Source organism: Rhinoraja longicauda, chromosome 21 (genome assembly GCF_053455715.1).
Source record: "Rhinoraja longicauda isolate Sanriku21f chromosome 21, sRhiLon1.1, whole genome shotgun sequence".
NCBI classification, from domain to species: domain Eukaryota; kingdom Metazoa; phylum Chordata; class Chondrichthyes; order Rajiformes; family Arhynchobatidae; genus Rhinoraja; species Rhinoraja longicauda.
In genome coordinates, this window is record NC_135973.1 from 564,867 (window position 1) to 587,184 (window position 22,318).

The 22,318-nt window shown below is 40.1% G+C and overlaps 1 protein-coding gene across 5 annotated transcripts in view; it reads left to right on the forward strand.

Annotated features, from left to right (window-relative positions):
* The window catches only part of ccp110 (centriolar coiled-coil protein 110), a 28,081-nt gene extending 9,886 nt beyond the window's left edge, over positions 1-18,195 (forward strand). For 3 of the 5 annotated variants that reach the window (XM_078417539.1, XM_078417537.1, XM_078417538.1), the window contains exons 4-14: positions 2,720-4,376; positions 5,703-5,830; positions 6,845-7,004; positions 10,044-10,165; positions 11,660-11,776; positions 12,058-12,159; positions 12,241-12,357; positions 13,329-13,408; positions 13,598-13,666; positions 13,748-13,807; positions 17,426-18,195. In XM_078417539.1, coding sequence (XP_078273665.1) covers positions 2,720-4,376; positions 5,703-5,830; positions 6,845-7,004; positions 10,044-10,165; positions 11,660-11,776; positions 12,058-12,159; positions 12,241-12,357; positions 13,329-13,408; positions 13,598-13,666; positions 13,748-13,807; positions 17,426-17,501 — 2,688 coding nt within the window. In that variant the 3' untranslated portion in view covers positions 17,502-18,195. Of the gene's footprint in view, positions 1-2,719; positions 4,377-5,702; positions 5,831-6,844; positions 7,005-10,043; positions 10,166-11,659; positions 11,777-12,057; positions 12,160-12,240; positions 12,358-13,328; positions 13,409-13,597; positions 13,667-13,747; positions 13,808-15,312; positions 15,379-17,425 lie in introns of all 5 variants that reach the window. The other 2 variants (XM_078417540.1, XM_078417541.1) reach the window with 2 other exon arrangements.
* The last annotated feature ends 4,123 nt before the right edge of the window (positions 18,196-22,318 follow it).

Genomic DNA, 22,318 nt, shown 5'->3' on the forward strand with positions numbered 1-22,318 from the left:
GTGGTGTTGATTATGGCAGTTCATTGTATAGATTGCTTTGTTGTGGGTGTTGACTGAGAAGTACTTGCATGGCTTAAAGGATACTTGCATTTAATCAATCCCAGCTCTTTGTCCAGTTTTTATCCCACGGACAATTATTAGTAAATCAGTTTCTGAGGAATTGTTAGTGAAGCTGGTCAATGTGCACAGCATCACTCTGTGCATAATGGTCATTCATCAGCGGTTTCTTCATGCCAAATATGTCACTGGTCAATGGAGTATTTTCCTTTGATCTCCATGTGCTCCACTTTTATTTTGCACATTTTACTACTTCATTCACTCAAATATTGATTTCAATAGTACTCATTGTCACTTTGCTTTTGGAATTGGGCTTGTGTTCACACTTGAAATAAAGGCTGCAATTAGATTTATATTGTGTTGGAAACTGAAAATAGCGTTCGTGTTACCTGAGTACAGTGCAGGTAATTTCCACTACCGGTTCCAGGATGTGGAACTAATGCAGGCAAACGTGATTAATGTAGATGGGCAAAAAGACATCTCTTGCGGTTCCTATTAAGGCGATGTTCAATTCGGCTTGGACTTGCCAGTCGTTCATTGTCAGCAAGGCCCAACCCTGGAACCTCGCACCCACCAGCACTGAGTGTGGCGGCTTTTACCACCACCTTCTGAATGGCAATGAGAGGGGGGAGCATACGCAAGGCTTTGCCAGCAGTGCCCGTATCCAAAACTGAATTTAAACAAAAGCTCATGGATGCCCAGCTTTTGAGCTGCTAAAGCTGTTCCAAATCTTTCATTTAACCCGAGTTGTGAACACAGAAGGCTGTGGAGGCCAAGTCTATGGATATTTTTAAGACAGAGATAGATTCTTGATTTGTACGGGTGCCAGGGGTTAAGGGGAGAAGGCAGAACGGGGTTAAGAGGGAGAGATAGATCAGCCATGATTGAATGGCAGAGTAGACATGATGGGCCGAATGGCCTAATTCTGCCCCTATCATTTATGAACTTATGAGTTGTGTAATATGACAAAATTGAAGATATCCTAAGAGCTAAAATTGGCACTTAGTCTACACAAGAAACATGCAGTGGTTATTCCAATAAATACTGTCATGGGCAGATAGATTTTTAACAAGTAGCTTAAAAAAATGTAATAACGGTGATTTATCGTTACATTGGATCTTTCATCACATGATTCATCTTTAATAAAGCTACATCCATCGAGACGAGTTCAGTCGGCAGTGCTGGTACTTAAGCAATTCATGATAACATTCAAAATTCTCCACCTAGAATAAATTCTGCATGAAGATGGAAGTCAGCAGTGTTTTGGTGAGCTGTACATTATGAAGGATTCTGATTCATCAGCTGAGGGAGGGTGGTGGGAGTTGATAAGCAGGAAACCACTGTACCAATGAGTTGTTGTTGTCTTGCTGATTTCCCTCCCCATTTCCCCCAATATCATCTCTTTGCTCTGTCCTGTTGTTGTAATTGGACAATCCCAAATCAACTAACAAAAAGTGAAGGATGATATTAAACTGAAGGAACCAATGTACACAATTGAAAAAAAAAGTGGTAGAATCAAATGTATAAGTCAATTCATGGTTTGCTTCCTGTGGAATTAATGCAGCAATTGATCTTTAATAATATTTTGTCCTGCTGTTACCATTTTTTAAATCTCCGATTGATTTCCACATTCTCAAACTGCTGCAGAGGAACTTGTAATTGTGTTCATTATTACAACAATGTACCCTGTCTAAAATGGAGAAAGTCTTCCTGCCACTCCCACTTCATTTAACATCTCCATGAAAAGAAAATACATGAGTTGAACCCTAAACTTCGGCAATGGTGAAAAGGGCTGTGGAGACCCAATCCAATTGCATTCTAGCTAATATTTATTTTGCATCTTTGTATTGGAGAATTTCATAACTAGAGTGTTACAACATTCTTAAGAGAATTCAATAAAAAAAATAAAAAAATCACAAGTGCGTAAGAAGCAATTACAGATGCTGGTTTAAATCGAAGATAGACACAAAAAGCTGGAGTAACTCAGCGAGACAGGCAGCATCTCTGGAGAGAAGCAATGGGTGACTTTTCGGGTCAAGACCCTTCAGTCTGATGAGTTATTCCAACTTTTTGTGTCTAAAATCACAGGTGCAGCAGCTAGTAGGTTCAGGAAATCAAATATTCTGTAGCCTTGACAACAGACATATTACCAGAGATTTTATTTTTATCACAAATGTGTAATTAATTTTAACATAACTTGTAGCCAAGATAGTGACTCAAACTGTAATGATGGAAGCTTGCAGAAAGACATGCATATTGCAGCCTTGGTAGATGCTTTGTCTTGTTTACAACTGTGCACATGGATACCAAAAGCAAACACAACATAATGGGATTTTGTCAGGTTACAACACTATTTGGTTACCAACAAACATTTAAGTGTTATGCTTCACTTCCAATGGACCTCCTGCAGTTTCTGAATATCTCATGGAGTTGATGCTTTTAATATATATTAAGATAGTGGAATTTTTGAAAAGGCTAGGACTTTGATTTTACTTTAAAAGGCATGTTTTCAATTCCTATTCATCATAATATATACATTGAACATTATAAAATGTTCAATGTATTGGTACAACTGAAAATGTTTTCAATAGTGAAGAGGGGTAAACTGTGCAGTAACTACAAGGCAAGCTTGATGTTTAAAAAAAACCATTTTCTTTTCAAGGTATGTAAAGTGCCAAGTACTAAATGTGCAAAAGATCCTGTTACGCAACTTCCAGCAAATGAGTTCACAACAATACAACATTCTAACCATTCTTCGCTTTCGCCAACATGTACTGAAAACTCCGAGGACCTTATTCTGTTATCTAGACCGCTGTTGAAATTGAAGGAAAAGATTTCCAATGAAAACTCTGATGAAAGATGTGGCTTTTCTTCTCAAATGAGCGAGCTGCCCAAATCTACTGGTAACATCCAAACTAATACTAGTTCAGTATTTGTGAACCCTAAAAGAGATTCAAAAACTGATGTACTGCCACCTGCAAAGGAATATTCTGATCCTTACACAATGAGTCTCCAGAATTTGCTTAAAAAGTCAAGGGAATACATAGAGAAAGAACAAAACCGACGTAATGGGAAAACTGTTTCCAAGGAAGGGGCATATGAAAGCCATTCAGATAAAGAAAATGAAGGTGTTAAAGTTGATGACTGGCAAAACGAACGAAACAAAGTTTCTAACAGAAGTCAAAGTTCTAGTCCTGTGATAGTTGATAAATCATGCAGTTCAAGGTCATCTTTGCAATCACAAGTTGCTTCTGTGATCAATGAAAGTTTTGAATTGCATGATAAAATAGCACTTAACATGTCCACTTCAGTTTTATGTACTCCAAATTTAGACTTTGCAGAAAAGTCAATAAACGGCTCATCTAAAGAATCTGAGTCAGATGACGATTGGATAAACAGCTCGGCAACTGAATATGAAAGTAATTTGCTTAAAAGTCTAACTGGATCCTATGCTAAACTGCCCAATCCTGAACCAAGTCGAAGTCCCAAAATACACCAAAGACGCCCCAGAACAACAACCAATATTGTTATTAATAACCCAGTGAATGCATATGAGCTGAGCCCAAAAGATAGATTTAGTGGCCTAGATGGGCCCAGCACATGTCAAATAAACATTGATAGTCTTGATGTAAGGAGAGCCATTCCAAATGAGCTTTCAGTAATTATCAATCAAGAAGAAATTGAAAAACCTGCTGGGAAACTGCAAGATCTTTCATCGTCCTTGGGAAAGATGAGTGACATTATGTCAAAAAATAATTCACAATTTACCATCTCTGAACTTTCTGGAAAGCCTAAAATAAACTTGATTGGAACCACAGTTGATACTGAAGTTCAGATGCCAATAAGGAGCTTAATTCACAAAGAGTCATGTGATTTGGAACGAACTTCTCCACTGGTTACAAGTAAACAAAACATCTGCCAGCTATTAGAAACCCCAATTGAACTTGAGCTCGGTGACTGGAAGACCAGCAGCCTGATTGAAAAGACTAAACAAGGCTCACCTGTTGTGCTGAACAAATCCTATGATGTCATTCATCCATCTCCAGTGCTGTTGCAAGCTCAAAGTACAAGGCAACAAACTGATTTCTTGGTGACACCTTCTGAAAGTGAAAAGAGTCCACAAAGCAACATGGAAATTAAAGCCAAACGTAAGTTAGATCTGGGTATTCTAAATACCAAAGAAAACAAACAGTCGACTGTTAAAACTCCAGCTTCATCTGTCCAGGAGATGAGCAGGTGGATTCAAGAAAGGCATCAAAGAGTTCCTATAATCAGGAGTGAAAATGAAGTGCTCTTAAATAGCCATACTAAGCCAGTAGGTAAGGACATTTCTTCCTCGTATCCATGACGATAAGTAATATTAAATCATCCTCTGTAAAACAATACTGGATACCTGATGCTGTTTCTCAGTGTAAGGGTGCTCTGAAGTCCAGCAGAGGAGTACTATTTGCATAATAGCTCCTCATTTAGTTTGCCATTTGATAATTTTCTATAAAGTAATGGGGATGTTGTAGCCACTGGTTCTATCTGATAGTTAAGGTAATTCAGGCACATGTGTAATCGTTTATTCAGTGAAGATTTCTGCTGAACAACTTTAGACTTCAAACTTTTAATTTTATAAGGATTTTTCCAACAATGAAATGTTACTTTAAAAAAAAGTTCTAATTCTGCCTTTAATTCAGAGTAAATATTTTGGTTCTGTACAATGATTAAAATGTAATTAATTTGTGGTCTGCATGTTTCATGAGGATGCTGAAGAGAGAGTGAGAGGAACTGGAAGGATTGCTTCGGGTGGGGGGGTTGTGTAATGGTTGCCAGGGATTGTGCTGCTGAGCTGTAACTGGTAGAGTTGTGAACTGTCCAGACCATGAGTCCTGTTACATTTATCCTAGGGTCCTAAAAATGACAGACAAAATAGTTAATACATTACATAATGTAATTATGTGATATACATTAAGCAAGAGTTCCATTTGAAAAAGAGAGAGACAAAGTTGGCAATTTGAAGCAGGGCACTTGGAAATCTTCTGGATAATTAGACAAAGACAACGAGGGTTGGTCAAAGGGAAAACATGGACCAGTTGTAAAGAGAATGTTAGCGATGCAGCAATTATAGATCGAATGAACATAGATCTGGCAAATGGTTTATAACGTGAGAAGATTGGACTTCCCGTTTTGGCGGAAAGAAAGAAAACAGTTATCTAAATGGGGAGAGAATGCAGAACACAAGTGCAGAGGGATTTAGATGTCCTTTTAAATGCACGATGTGCAAAATTCTAGTTATAGTTCTGCATGTAATTAGTCAATGAAGCTTGTGTTATGTTCAATTTTCAGATCAATGTGAAAGCATTCACAACTAGATATGGTAGTGTGCACAAATTGGATCTGATCGGTTTGTGTGAACGCCTAGCTCTGAATGGAGTTGAGATGCTCTTGGTTCTGGAGTGGACCTGATCCTCAGGCAAATTCTGCGCGTAAAATGAGTTTGTCATGGAGCAAGATCAACACACAATGGGCAGGAGGACAGCCTAAACATGTCCACTATGCCTGGCTGAAGTTTCCCTTTACGTGCAATCTTTTTATTAAATTGAAAACGGAGACGGGCTCTTTGATTTTTTTTTCCTTGATACATATTATTAATCTTACAGATGAAGAGCTTATCACAAAACAGATGTTGGCATTGGTAGAAATGCGGAGGCAGCTGGAGGAACAACATACCTTGCAACTCTCTCTGCTCATAGCTGAACAAGAGAAAGAACAAGAGAAACTGCGGAAGGTAGGGATAGCACCTCAGCCATTTCACTGAGATTTATCCTTCAGTTTTATTCATAAAACATTATTTTTACAAAAACAATCATTAAATGTTGGCAATTGCAGTTTGCATTCTGTTATGTTTAGATCTATGTCTAAAACTGAAATCTATATTACAGAGAACATGACAGTGGAAAATAGTTTATATGATACATGGCCGACTTTCATCACGCCCTACTTTAACTTTTGTTCTTCTTTGTGTAACTGTCACTTTGTGATTCATGCTGTTTCCCCCTGAACCAAATTTTCATATCTTTGGTTTTGGTATTATGTCTTTGGTATCATGTCTTTGGTTCAGCATTATCAATTTTTCCTTTTAATAAGCTGCCTAAAATCTATGAAGACAAAATAAATTGCAGATGCTGGAATCTAGAACAAAAAATGCTGGAAGATCTTAGTGGGTCAAGCAGATCTGTGGAAGCAAGGGTTCTGTTTGAGGTTACAAACGGTGACTTACACATTTCATCTCCATAGATACTGCTTGACTTGTGGTGTTCTGTTGGTGTTCTGTTTCTGCCCAAAGTCCCATGATTTGGAGTACACCTTTTTGACTCTCATCTGATAACCAGGTGCTTTTCTTTCCATAAACAAGCTGCAGAAACATGCTGAATAAAGTTAGCTACATTGGCCTGTTCTTCCTGATGACATACTGCTGTACGTGATCTTCAGTGAGCCTGTGGAATTCCCGACTTCCATTTGGCAAGATGTGTAACAGAATCTTGACCAGCTGACGATAATTGGCATGTCAATAGAGTCTTGTGGGTATCCCATGAGTGCACTAATTTAACTTCAGTTCACAAATGAAAGACAAGGAAGCATTGGAAATGTTTCTTGGCTGTGTCTGTTTAGGTGTGGTCTCCTATCTGCCTGCCTTTTCACAAAGCAGGCCTTACTTTCTGAAGACCTTCAGAGTTGCTTCATTTTGGGTTTTAGAAAGAGAGGATATTTTGTATTGTTGATTTAATCTCTTCATCTTTAGGAAATAGAAGAACAAGAAAGGCGACTGAGAGAGCAAACCAATTCTGTGAGGGTTTCGTCTGAAAGTTGTTCAAGTAAAGAAACCTCTTTAGATTGGAAGAGAATAAATGGAAGCTATGTTGTGCCTTCCCTGACCAATCGAGTGGATGGCAGTCACTCTTGTAAGTAATTTTCAAGAGACATAGAAAAGTACATTGCAGGAAATTTAATCACACATTAGTTTCCCATGTTGCATGGATATTGACTAGCAGTTGTGTAATTCTTTAATACTTTAAAGGGTCTTGTGAATTTCAACCAAAATATCTGATACATTTTTAAGCAAAAATGACTATGTATCTTGCCTAAGTTTAAACTATTGATCAATCTTGCATTAAAGCAAAAATTATGTCAAATTGTTGATTATATATTTGTATTGTAAGTATTGCAGTTTCTTTAAAATTTCAGCTTGACTTGGTTGCTAACATTGAGTCCACGAGTCACAAGCACTTGAATATCTTGTGTGGTGCAATTGATCCTACACTTTAATAATGGGAGAAAGTTGGATCGTTTGAATAAGATAGTAAGTCAAGAGGCCTACATTCCCTCGTCTCAATCAAGAAGTGCAAGGAGTTGTCATCAAGATTAAAACCATCTAATCGGCTACCTCCGCTGCCCCACTACCTCCGCTGCCCCACTACCTCCGCTGCCCCACTACCTCCGCTGCCCCACTACCTCCGCTGCCCCACTACCTCCGCTGCCCCACTACCTCCGCTGCCCCACTACCTCCGCTGCCCCACTACCTCCGCTGCCCCACTACCTCCGCTGCCCCACTACCTCCGCTGCCCCACTACCTCCGCTGCCCCACTACCTCCGCTGCCCCACTACCTCCGCTGCCCCACTACCTCCCCTGCCCCACTACCTCCGCTGCCCCACTACCTCCGCTGCCCCACTACCTCCGCTGCCCCACTACCTCCGCTGCCCCACTACCTACGCTGCCCCACTACCTCCGCTGCCCCACTACCTCCGCTGCCCCACTACCTCCGCTGCCCCACTACCTCCGCTGCCCCACACTGTCCTTGGGACAATCTACCTCCGCTGCCCCACACTGTCCTTGGGACAATCTACCTCCGCTGCCCCACACTGTCTAATCGGCAACCTCCGCTGCCCCACACTGTCCTTGGGACAATCGACCATACTTACCACCTTTTCTTGACCAGAACAGATATCTTTTCCTAATTTCACTTTTGAATCGGAAGAATAAAGAGGAAAGAAGATTAGACTTTATTGCCTTCGATCACAGTGAGGAATGTGGGGAATCCACTGTGGTGGATGTTTACGTTAACTTTTATGTAGTTGTGTACCTTGCTTTTTTTAGTATGGCTGTATGGTAAATCGAGTTTCACTGTACCTTAATTGGTACACGTGACAATAAAATACCCTTTGAATCCCCTGCTTTCTTCATGACTATCTTGCCCTTGAAACCAGACTGCTGTTCCTAGAAATAAAAAGGAACTGCAAATGTTTCTTTTCAAGTCTGGAAAATGGGTAGGTGACGTGTCCGAAGAAGGCTTCAGACCTGATAACTTACCTATCCATTTTCTCCAGATTTGCTGCCTGACACTCTGAGTTACTTCAGGATTTTGTTTTTTCCTGTTCCTTTTAGTCCTGGTCTCTCAAATCTGTGCATTCAACAATTCTTCCTGGTCTCTACATCAACTGTTCTTGTCAACCATTTCCTTTCCTCCATGTGTCCACTCTTACTATTGCCCAACTCTGCCTCTTCTCAACCATGTACTAAATAGTCTATTCAAATTTGTACTTGGCTGATCAATTCCTTCTACCTACAAATCACAGGACATACAAACACCCCTCGCTCATCCCTTCTACCAAATCTTGTTCCCCTATCATTAGTGTTTATTGATGTATCAGGCACACTTTAAAGCAATGTCCTGATTTTGAAATTATCATCTGTGTATCCACTTCAGTTCCCTCTGTGACCTCTACCCTTCTCTGCTAACAAGTCTAATCTATGAACTATTATTCGCAAGGGATAGGCTCGTGGGTTTCTCATGGATAACACAATATTGTGGGAATTACCAAGGCTACTGGCAGGGACACTGAAACAGTAATGACATTGTGCTTGGCTCTCCATGGACATAACCACCATGTCACTTTCACCATGTACTCTGGACCGAGGCTTTGGCCACAAACTTGTCCATGCTCCTGCCCCTCTGTTTCCAACCTCTGGTCCACTCACACATTGACCATTGATATTCACTGCTTTCAACAAAAGACATTAAATACCATCCAATAAAATTTGCTAGACACCCACAGGAAAAGGCTCAGGAAGAATGCAGTACAGTTACCAACCCTCCCAATGATACACTGGCCTTGTGAGCATGCTGACCTGTAGATAGTTGTGAGCATGCTGATCTGTAGATAGTTGTGAGCATGCTGATCTGTAGATAGTTGTGAGCATGCTGATCTGTAGATAGTTGTGAGCATGCTGATCTGTAGATAGTTGTGAGCATGTTGATCTGTAGGTAGAGTTGTGAGCATGCTGATCTGTAGATAGAGTTGGTGGATAACAAGGACTCGGTCTCCTACGGACATACAGCTATCCACCTCTGCCCATTCTATTTTCTGTATATTAAAAAATTACATTGTCACACTTTCACTCTGTGGAGCCTCTTGTGCGCTGAATGTTTTGTGTGTCTACCTACAAAATAAATAGCATAGTGCACCGCTGTATTGCTGCAGTTCAGCTAACAGAAATGGCACTTATGGAATTTGCAAGTCACACCAAACAATTTGAGATACAGAATAAAAATTTGTTCTTGCAGAATACGTGAAGAGAAAATAACTGAATAACAATATGCAAAAGAAACACAATTTTTCCAATGTTTAAGGGTTTGCATAATGGACAATTGCGATACAGGTGGTTTTGCAGGACACATAACCACTCTAAATGGTGGGGTGTAGTATTTAAATAATTCATAAACAGCAGGGCTCTCAGAAATGTGAAATTTGCTGCATTTTTTCCTTGAATGTACAAATAGATGAAAAGTGCTATTTTTGTCAAACTTCCCTGTTAATTTAGGAAGAGTTGATTAGTTGCTTCTATAAATACTTAATTACGCTGGAGTACAAATTGATAAAATGTGAAAACTGTTTCCTTTCCCTGATATTTTGCATTGCATGATATCTAACCTTTTTTCCAGTGCTCACCAGCAAATCAATCAGCCCCGAGTGTTCGTTCAGTCGATGGGCAGTTAAGGATGATGGACTCCAGGAAGTGCAGTCACCCGGTTTCATCAGCAGGCTGAGGACGAGACGGTCGCAGGTAAGAAGGCAAGGACGAGTTCACTGCTGCCCACTCAGATTGCTAGAAGTTTGGCAATGTAGTGGGAGGGGCAGTGAGCAAATCACATTCAGGTTTTCCCTCGTATTGGAGCACCTTTAGTTTATAATTGGGTCAAATCTCAATTAAAGCAGTTTTGATATACGCAAAACCTTTCCTATCCATGAAAATCAGTATATGAATTAAGTGAGCAATGTGTAGGTTTTCATTTGCAGATATTAAATGTTGTGCCTAATTTATTTAGCAGTAAATCTCCTTTGAAGGTGAAAGGGCTTACAATGAGACTGAAATGCATGACACACAAGAGCTGGTGCTTTGGGGGAAGGGGACAGAATCCTTGCTCCTGACTCTCGGGAAAAGCTTGGTGGATTTTCCAACTCCTGCCTCTACTAGCCTTGGAAAACCAAGTGTGCACGCTTTAAATTTAAATTATTCCAAAACTGGAGTGAGATTCAAATTATAACTTTGGACCTCATTTCTCCACTGTGATCATTCCAAAATATCCAAATCTGCCGTGTTTTGAGCAGCTTGGTCATGTGATAGGTGTAGAATTAGGCCAATCGGCCCATCAAGTCATTAAGTTAGGGGCGGTACGGTGGCGCAACGGTAGAGTTGCTACCTTACAGCGAATGCAGCGCCGGAGACTCGGATTCGATCCTGACTACGGGCGCCGTCTGCACGGAGTTTGTACGTTCTCCCCGTGACCTGCGTAGGTTTTCTCCGAGATCTTCGGTTTCCTCCCACACTCCAAAGACGTGCAGGTATGTAGGTTAATTGACTGGGTAAATGTAAAAATTGTCCCTAGTGTGTGTAGGATAGTGTTAGTGTGCGGGGATCGCCGGGCGGCGCGGACTTGGTGGGCCGAAGGGACTGTTTCTGCGCTGTATCTCTAAATCTAAAAAAATCGAAATCTAAAAAATCTACTCCACCATTCAATCATGGCTGATCTATCTCTCCCTCCTAATCCCATTCTCCTGCCTTCTCCCCGTAACCTCTGACACCTATACTCATCACAAATCTATCTCGGCCGTAAAAATATCCACTGACTTGGCCTCCACAGTCTTCTGTGGCAAAGAATTGCACAGATTCACCACCCTCTGATGAAAGAAAGTTCTCATCTCCTTCCTAAAAGAACATCCTTTAATTCTGAGGCTATGACCTGAGCTTGGTGCTAAGTTTCAACTTTTATCAATTTGTCAATGCCTTAAAATATGTTGGGCTCTGTGCACCAGTCCAGAATGTATACTTTATATTTTATGGAACTTGATTCACTAAAGGAAATTTGTATGTACAATTAGTACTACTGGACATGACTATCTAATTTTCAGTATTTCTCATTGCTGGCTGTGGCTACAGGCGTGTGTGTGAGGAAGAGCTTGTATGTGGCTATCATTTTGAGTAAATTAAAAGGATAAATTTGAGAAATTTAGCAGAGTAGAAATGTAATACCATCGATATGAAATAACTGTCTTGCAGATGAATACACCAGAAATCCAACAAAAATTTCATAAGATTACGGCTCTGGCAAAAGGATTTTTAACTCGCAGACTGATGAAGACAGTGAAACTAAAACAGTTTCAGCAAACTGTAAAAGTAAGCAGTTAAAATGTGCACAATCTTTGGATTGCAAATAAGAAATCATATTCAAATAAATTATTGGTTGATTTAAAATGTGTGTCCCTGCCCTTGAAATGAATGTCCAATTTGTCCCCTTTCCCAGCTCTCTCCCATTACTGTAACATTTAGATCCCTTTAGATCCCTTTTGAAATTGTCAAATGCAGTTGGAATTAAACTTTAAGAACAATTTCTCAAATATCAACCTTTGTGACTGTACTGATTATTTAAAAGCTTTGTATATGTTTATTTGTTGAAGGATACCATGGAGTTCATCAATAGCTTCCAGCCAGAAGCACCCTTGAAAAGAGGTGCTGTATCGTCACAAGATATTTCACTGCAGGAAAGAGTTGTTGCTCAGGTATTTAACAGTATTGGTAACACGTGAGAGGAATAAACTTGTGTAAAGAACAGATTGTTTAACTTATAAATTTTTTTTCAGTTGCGAGCTGCACTTTACGAGATACATGACATCTTCTTTGTATTAACTCCGAATGAGAGAATGCAGATCCTATCTCAAGATCGTGAAATTCGCAAAGAAAAACAGCTGAGAGAAATGGTAACTTTCTCTGAGTCAGTGAAGCATCCATTTATCAACATTATTTTTTTTGTATGTTAACGTATTAAAACATTTCAAGCATATCGTTTTCATGATATCCATTTGCCCTTTTAAACAAATTAAAACATAGATTAAAACTAGAGATGGAAAAGCAAGGAAGATGTTAAAATTACCCTAGCAGGTCATTAAAATCTTTAATTACTTTTAATGAGTCTTTGTCAGGGGAATTTGGTGGGCATGAGAGAAAATAAATTGCTGTTTCAGAGGGAACAAGGCGAGGGGAACGGGAGTGATGGGACTGCTCGGCTGACGGGGAATTCCAGTGATTAACACTGGAACCTGAAGGTGCAGCCGCAAGTACTGAAATGACCAAATTCAGTAGTTTACTAAAGGGGCTCAAAGGCCAGAATTGGATCAATGCAGATATTCCAAAGTACATTAAGGATGAAGGAGGTTGGGGGTGGTGGTGGGAAGGATGAGATAATAGAGGATTTGAAAATAAGTGAGTATTTTTAATGGAGACAAGTGATCACAGATACTCTAGTCTGGAGCAAGACAATCCAGTGGAGGAACTCTGAGTCGAGCAGCATTTCCTGACACAGGATTTCAACCTGAAGCGTTGACAGTCACCCATCCACAGATGCTGCTCAACCCGCTGAGTTTCTCCTGCAGATTGTTGAAGTTTATCCATAGGCTTGTTGAATGAAGAGCCAATGTGTGAATGGGGTAATGTAAATTGGGAAATGGGAAAAAGAATTGAAGTAGAATAAGGGATGTTTGTATTTGGAGGCTCTTGGACCACGGTTTCAGTAGAAGCCGAGTTGCAACAGCAGTGGAGTTTGGCACTGTGCATGTATGGGTCTCTGCCATGACAATGAATCGCATGTACATGATTAATAAGGTTTATATGTACTCTTTACTTTACTTTTTGTCTTCGTCATTCATTGATTTGTTTTCCCATTAATCTGTAGGAGAAATGGAAGAGTCCTAAAGAAAGAATATCCCTTTCGGTAGCAACTCAGAAATCTTTAGACAGGAAAAGGCAAATTAAGTAAGTGGCAGCATTGCAGAACCAGTAATTATATAAATAATTCTAAATGGGTGAAACATTTAGATTCGTGAGCATTGATGGAAAAATATGCTGTCATTTTTGCCTACAGCGCCCCACTTGAAGATAAAGACCAAGGAGTTAATTTGGAGACTGACAGAATTTTATCTGTTTTGTTTTTATATTTTCAAGGGCTGCTGAAATAGGAATAACCAGTAAACAAAAGTCACAAGCAAAACAAAAGACTCCATGTGAAACCAGGTAAGAGGAAAAATAGATAACTAGAAAATCTATTTGCTGTGTAAAACAAAAGCACACATTTGTCTTGCTGCCTATTTACAGGATTCTTCAACCAAGTCAGGGGCAGAACGCACCAGCACAAAGACTACTCCACAGACAAGGGTAAGACAGACTGCATCACAGCTATTTTATTCTAAGACTACTCCACAGACACGGGTAACATTACAGCTATTTTATTCTAAGACTACTCCACAGACAAGGGTAAGAGACAGACTGCATTACAGCTATTTTATTCTTCATCACTGAAATAAAGTTTATTAAAATACCACGTGTTCTAGATGTGTAGGAAGGAACTGCAGATGCTGGTTTAAACCGCTGATAGACACAAAATGCTGGAGTAACTCAGTGGGACAGGTAGCATCTCTGATCATCTACCCATCTGTTCAAGATGGTTAGCTAGTTAGTACATGAACTTGATGATTAATGGATTTAAATGTTAATTGGTGGACATTCTTACTTGTGCAAAAACATTGAATTTCTTTATCATTACTTTAAGTCATGCCTTAGCTACTTTCTTTACTTTAAAATACAGCTGCATGTGTGGTTTCTAGATCTATTCGGAGTTTAGAAGTGGAATGGTGTCAATCGAAAAAAAAGGGTACGATGCTGGAGTATCTTTTGCTGGCCATTTTGAGTCTGGTGTGTGCGGATCATGTGTCTGTTTCCCTTGCACTCTGATTACTCTTTCTGTCTCCTTACTCTGTTCGTTTACTTATTTATCTATTTATTCACTTCCCTATGTTCTCTAAATCCCTGTAAAGCGTCTTTGAGTATATGAAAAGCGCTATATAAATGTAATGTATTATTATTATTATTATTACCCAGCCCCTCGAAGTTCAGTTTTAAGTAAGGTTGCAAAAGTATGAGTACAATGGGAATCGAGGACAAATTGCAACCTACATATAAATATAAATTAACTTAATTTCCAAATATCTGTAGATCTCGATAATTGGGAAAAAATACAAACTTTGCTCATTTGTCACAACTCCTCCAGTACAGGGGGCTCATTGCACCTTTCAGATAGCAATGTAAACATCTCTTGGATCACACATTATTCATCATTGGTGGCCCGGTCTAAAACGAGGAACATAATGTGCCAGCACTCTCCGTTCTCTACTTTGCATGTTGTCACTAAGGTTTACACTCAATAGCAATTATTGAAAGGTCAGTAAATTTTAATAAAACTGCAGTGCCATGTTGTGAAAAAGTTGCTATTAACTGCCAGAATTTCTAGATCATCCAGAGAGTTGTGAATCTGTGGAATTCTCTGCCACAGATGGCAGTGGAGGCCGATTCACTGGATGTTTTCAAGAGAGAGGTAGATAGAGCTCCGAGGGCTAATGGAATCGAGGGATATGGGGAGAAAATAGGAACGAGGTACTGATTTTTGATGATCAGCCATGATCATATTGAAGGGCCAAATGGCCTATTCCTGCATCTATTTTCTATGTTTGTATGTTTCTATCTGCTCCAAGTTGATTATTACTCCCAAGAATATTATGTAATGGTACAATGGAGTGATAACTTCATTGACAACCATTCTAGCTCTTTGTAAAGATTGAGGTGTATTTATCGTATCTGCTCATATATTTTCTTTATTTGATCAGAGTCCACACTTCTGAAAAGGGGGTTGAATATAATAGAGAGCAGATATCCTAGGACGACTGTCCCAGGTGTGTTGTGCATGCATGCATGTGACCACATTCCAGCCAATTTGCTTGTATCACCCGTGTGTGTGTGTGCAGTCATTACTACATTCCAGCCAATTTGCTTGTATCACCCGTGTGTGTGCGTGTGTGCAGTCATTACTACATTCCAGCCGATTTGTTTGTATCACCCGTGTGTGTGCAGTCATTACTACATTCCAGCCAATTTGTTTGTATCACCCGTGTGCGTGCAGTGCAGTGCAGTCATTACTACATTCAAGTTGACTTTCTTGTATTTCTTAAAACATTTTGCTGTTTGCACGTTTCCTATACTTTGTCATTTGTCTGCCTTAAATTTGAATTTCATTAAAAAATATATTTTGTGGAATGCTGCAACTAGATTGTCTAGGATGCCTTTAAGTGGGAACTTGCCTGTTTTTTTATTGCAACTATCCATAGCACAAGTTTATCACTTTTGTTTTTTTCTTAAATCTTTTTTCATTCCACGTCTGGCTCTAAGGAATTACAAATGGCGATGTGAAAATAGTTCCACCTTGAAATAATTACTTCAGGAATTTGCATGTCAATCTGCTTAACATTTCCGTTGTATATGACAAAAAAATTTTAACTGCATTTTTGGATTTTCTGCATGAATATTTTGATGTTTAACCAAAAATACTAAGGGCATAATTGCAAATAGAATTACCATGTGGCTGCAGTTATGAATTGTCAAATTGTTTACTGGGGATCAGCAAGCCAGTTCTCTGAACCTTTCCCCACATCAGGTATAGCATTCCTAATATAGATTCTGCAGAACCTTGTTAACTAATATCCAATCATGATAAAAATGTATTTAATAAAAGTAAAATTGTACTTTATTTTTGCCACATTCGGAAAGAAACCAAGGCATGCATTCTAATTGTAATTGGAGAGACGAGAGTAGAAAGATGTTCCCCAGTTTTGAATATTTATGGAGAACTTGTACCTTTACAATTGAGTTGTGCTCTCCACAGGTAGGCTTTTAAAATTGAAGTTATTTATCAGAACATGTTGCTCTTTCCCTGTATGTTTTGTCATTGATCTTGTGGGATTAGTAAAGAACGTTTTGTGTTGAAAGCTTAGAAATTAAGAATGATTGTGGAAAAGATGAAATACTTATGTCAATAAAATAGGATGAAATAGGATAGTTGTGAAGGGAGTGTAGGCGAGAGAAAGATTGGAACTGTTAGTGAGAGTATGTTACTGTCGGGCAACCTGTGAATCCTACATAAGTCTACGCATGCTTTACTAACCCTACCATTCGAAGCATCTGCATCAGGTTTGTCTCGATCAGTGGGGTGATCAAATTGTCTGCATGATCCTTTTGTATCCTCCCTCTCGGTTCTCTCAGTTTATTCATTTCCTGTCTCTCTCACTGCCCCCATTAACCTATTGCAAAACACTCCCTCCCTCACCACCTCTGGGCTCACCATTGATCCTGGCCATTGCCCCCTCCCTCACCCCCCCCCCCCCCCCCAACCAACACCATCTCTACAGCCAGCTCTTTATCCCCCCCTGTCTGCTACTTTTAATTAACTTATTTTCTCTCTCCTGTAGATCAGTAATCAACATCAGTAAAAATATTACTTTAGCCTTTGCTAGATTATTGCAATTATTTTTGATTGATTAAACAGTTGCAGAGTTCTTGATTAGAAAGCACGTCAATGATTTTGGGGAGAAGGCAGGAGAATGGGTTTGAGTGGGGAAGATAGATCAGCCATGCTTGAATGGCGGTGGACTGAATGACCTAATACTCCTATGACTTATGAACTTAAGAACAAAACAACTTATGGATTGTCTCTGACACAAAGACATTTTGTTCTGATGCATTGGTAGTTTTACATTTCCATGCTCTTGTTAATTATATGTAATTGATCTCTCTTAGATCCTTTAATACTGCCATCTGCTGGTTATCACTCATTATTGCAGGATCCAGCTGGTCTTAAACCTTAATGTTTCTCTGCATTTTAACTTCAAAAATTCAGGATTTGGCTTGCTAATTCAAAATCGTTTTTGTGATTCTGATTTTGTAAAGGAGTATGTCCAGGAAGAGCGCTGAAAACAAAGTGAAGCGTTACGACACACTGAGGAAGCAACACTCCATTGGATGAAAGATGCCGCAGAGATGCCTGACATTCAAAGATCAGCCTTTCAATAAAAAATACCGAAATGAAACATCGAGAGTCTATTGAAAGAAACTTTGCAAGTGTCAAACTTTCTAAATTCTCTTTGCATAAATATTAACAATTCCGTACCTCAAACTGAAAATAGCATGCACTCCAAGGACTTCAAAGTGCATCTGTTAACAGCTGATTGCTCTAGTTGTTTCTTGCACTGATTTTATATATTTGTGTGAAAAGGGACTGCAGGAAATATATCTAAAATATTGAGTTTTCTGTACTGTCTGTAAACTAAATGTAGAATCTTTCTTTGGTTTTACAATGCAGCTATTACAAGAAGAATTGACTTGTGAAATGCATTGCTGCATTTAAGTATTAACTTTCAGCCAAACTCTGCAAAATGTTCTATTGTAACTTACTAACTTTACCTTTATCAAAGCATGCATTTTAGAAAATCCTGTAATTGTTTTCTGAAGCAATGTGCTGAATTGTCCCCTTGATAACTGAAAGGCCTTGAGTTCAACAGATGCCATTTCCAGTCAATGCCAATGAATTTTTCTTGCTTATATAAACAGCCTATTATTTATGTTTAAATCACATTGTTTGTGCCAATAATTTTATTTTTATAATGTTTCAATTAAGTATTTATGTTGTGCATGTTGCAAAATAAACTGTTTGAATATTATTTGCATTATTGATATCTTTTACTTTGCAATAAAATACTGAGATATTTGAATCTTTTTAAGTCTTCAGATTCAGCTGATTTAATTTGTTTCTATAATCACCATTCACAGGTGTCCACAGGTAACATTTAAAGAAACAAAGCTTCAGCCAAAAGCTCCCAACTTTTGCAAGGACATGTTTGAATATAGACTTGATGGTTTTATGATGGTGTAATTTTGGTAGTTAATTGTTAGACTTGCATTTGATGGCAGTAAAAATAAGTTATATTTTAATAGAGTACTGTACAGAAAAGAAGATCTTGCATTTGGTCTGTACCTGTTGGCAGTGATTGGAAAATAGCGAGCTGACCGATGCCTGTGTCAAGATGGCCACAACCAGTGAGGGTTTCTCATTCTGTAAACCCAACAGTGAATCTTTCTGGAGAATACATGTGGAATGTAAGACTTGTGAATGTTCAGCTCGTGGCTTTTACTGACACAAGTATTTCCATTTGATGGGTATCAAATGGATGGCTGTTATGAACCAAGATGATGTGGCAAATCTGATTCAGAAAATCATGCAGATTGAGTGTTGGCTTCACGTTGGTGGAGGTTCCTGGTGCCTGCTACGTTAAATTCCTCGTATCATTCCACTCTTCCAGCATTGGCAGTTTTTTCACTCTTTTTGTCTGTGTTCTCGACCTCTAACTGCTCCGATTCACTGACTGACCAGATAACCTTGTGTAGGAAAATCCTTTGCTCAGTCCGCCTTAACCCCTTCACTCAGTCCGCCTTGACCAACCTGATCTCCTGGTGGCTCAGCACTTCAACTCCCCCTCGCACTCCGACCTTTCTGTCATGGGCCTTCTCCATTGTCATAGCCCACATTGGAGAAACAGCATCTCATATTTTGTTTGGGCAGCTTACACCCCAGCAGTATGAACATAGATTTTTCCAACTTCAGATAGTTCCTCTGTCCCTCCCTTTCCCCTCCCCCTTCCAGTTCTCCCACTGTCTTCCTGTCTCCCACTACATCCTATCTTTGTCCCGCCCCCTCCCCTGACATCAGTCTGAAGAAGGGTCTTGACCTGAAACGTCACCCATTCCTTCTCTCCTGTAATGCTGCCTGACCGGCTGAGTTACTCCAGCATTTTGTGAGACCAGATAACCTTGGTTATCGCTTATCCCTGCTTTGACCTGATCAGAGACATCCCCCATCCCCTTTCCATGCAACTTTACAAGCTGCTTTTGGCTCCTTTCCAGTTCTTATGGAGGGTCTACAACCTGAAATGCCAGCTGTTTCCCTCCTGGCAGATGCAGCCTGACCTGAATATTTCCAGCTATGGCTGTTTTTGGTTGGAATTTGAAACCCTGGTTTTCCTGCATTGGGTACAAATGTGCCTCTAATCTTTCGCATAAATTTACTCATCTTGCATAGACTGCAAATTTTACCCCTCATTCTTTTTCCTGTTCTGCACTCTTGGCTTCATGTGAATTTCCTCAAGTCCTTTGTTACATTTATCATTAACCTACTTTTTAAGTTTCATTTTAATCTCTATGTTTGATGCTTTCAATGGCTTTCCTTTCTTTGTCATGGGATTGTTTAATCTGGGCCTGAACCTCCTCCTTGAAGACTTTTGCGTGAGGGTCTGGTCCATGCTAGCTGCTCGGCAGCAATACCCCTCATTAGTTCCAATACCCCTCGTTAGTTCCCTGTGCTACTGCTAATTATTCTCTTTGATTCTTTTGCCATTAACCAATTCCATTTACATAATGTGTAGGAAGGAACTGCAGATGCTGGTTTAAATTGAAGATATCCACAAAAAGCTGGAGTAACTCAGTGGGGCAGGCAGCATCTCTGGGGAGAAGGAATGGGTGACGTTTCAGGTCGAGACGTTTCAACCCGAAACGTCACCCATTTCTTCTCCAGAGATGCTGCCTGTCCTACTGAGGTACTCCAGCTTTTTGTGTTCCATTTATATAACCTACCTGCACATAACTTGATGGAGGGTTTGGGGAGGAGGTGGGGGAAGATTGGATGAAACCACATTCACAGCACTTGCGAACTCCATACAGACAGCATCTGAGCTCAGGAACAAACCTGGATACCTGCAACTATCATGCAACAGCATCAATTAATGGGCGAACATCACATTGTTTAGTCTACTAACTTTTAATTGTAATCCATCTAGACAACATATTTTTCATTAACCGACTGAAACAAGTTAAATTCTAGTTAATTAATCCTGATACTATTGTGGATCTGATGAGATGATTCTTCACCTACAAAAGCATTTCAACTGAAATGTGACTCAGCTGTCCACTTTGAACGTTTTCTTTCTCTTCTCTGCAATTCTATTGCCTTTAGCAGTGTTCAAAATCTGACATTAGATATCATCCTAGGTATTAAGCTTTTCATTTTGCTTCCGTATTTACTTTTGGGCATGAATGGTTTGTTAAATACTGCCTTACCTACACCAAAATACCATCCTGGAAAGTTTCCAGTCAGGTTTCAGGGCCCACCACAGCACAGAGTCTGCCTTGTTGAAGGTACACAATGACCTGCTTCTCGCCATCGACACCGGCGACTGTGCAATCTTGCTCCTTCTCGACCTCAGCGCAGCGTTCGATACAGTGGACCACACCATCCTTATTGACCGTCTTCGGTACGGGGTTGGCGTTGATGGCACTGCCCTGAGCTGGTTTGTTTCCTACCTCACAAATAGGTGTTTCTCCATCAACATAGGCAATTATTCCTCTTCCCCAGCTAGCCTCTCCTGCGGGGTTCCACAGGGCTTTTGTGGTTGCAGCTCCGAGACTGGAACAGCATCCCTCTCCCCATCAGAACTGCCCCCTCCATCGACTCCTTTAAGTCCAGGTTCAAAACCTATTTCTGCTCCCTAGCGTTTGAGGCCCTCTGAGGGGGTGCTGTGAACTATTTATGTATGTGCTGTTATGTTTGTGTGCCATTGTATGTTCGTTTCTTAGTACCTGAACTGATGTACAGCACTTTGGTCAACGTGGGTTGTTTTTAAATGTGCTATACAAATAAAATTGACTTGACGACTTCATTCAAATACTGACTATCTATATTGGTCAATAGCATGACTTTGACCATGACTTGCCTTTGCCAGCCCATTATGACTGTTGTAAATCGAAGGTGTGTTGCATTTATAATAAGGGGTCTGATAAGCTTAGCCCACATGATATGAATAAAATTACTTTGTTTAGGTGATACATTGTTTACGACCCACTCTACATCAATGGGGTCTGTGTGGAAAGGGTACCCGCTTTCAGGTTCCTGGGTACGCACATCGCAGAGGATCTTACCTGGTCTACCAACACCATCACCACAGTAAAGAAGGCACAGCAGAGACTCCACTTCATGAGGATCCTCAGGAAAACCAACCTGCAGGAGAAGCTCATGATGTCCTTCTATCGCTGCTCCATCGAGAGTGTGCTGGCATACTGTATAACCACATGGTATGCCAGCTGCTCAGAAAAGGACAGGAAGGCCCTTCAGAGGGTCATCACGACGGCCCAGAAGATCATCGGCTGCTCACTGCCCTCCCTGGAGCACCTGTTCAGCCTGCGCTGCCTCAGTAGAGCAGGCAAAATAATAAAAGATCCATCCCACCCCGGCCACCGTCTGTTTGTTCATCTGCCCTCTGGTCGACGTTTCAGGTCGATCAAATCCCGAACAGACTTAAGAACAGTTTTTACCCCAGGGCCACACGAGAACTGAACACTACCTTCTGCACTACGCAACACTGTTAAAAAAAATCTTTGTACTTAATATAATTGTATTTATTTGTTTTTGCATTTATTGCATATATGTTTGTACGCACCGTCAGGATTGGCTATTTTTTAATTTCGTTGTACTCGTTGCAATGACAATAAATGAATATTATTATGTTTAACACGTGTGTAGTTCTGAAGAAAAATTGAGGCAGAGTGCAAACATTGTTTCTGCTTGTTTCGGATCTAATTTTAGCTGTCAAAATCACAGAGAAGAAAAGGCTGAGGGAACGATCTAATGAGACTTACATTTGAAAGGACTAGGTGAGAAAGGAGACCCATACATTGTTGAGGTAGTATGCGAGGGGCACCACTGCGGGGCAGTGCGGAGGAGCCGCCGCTGCGGGG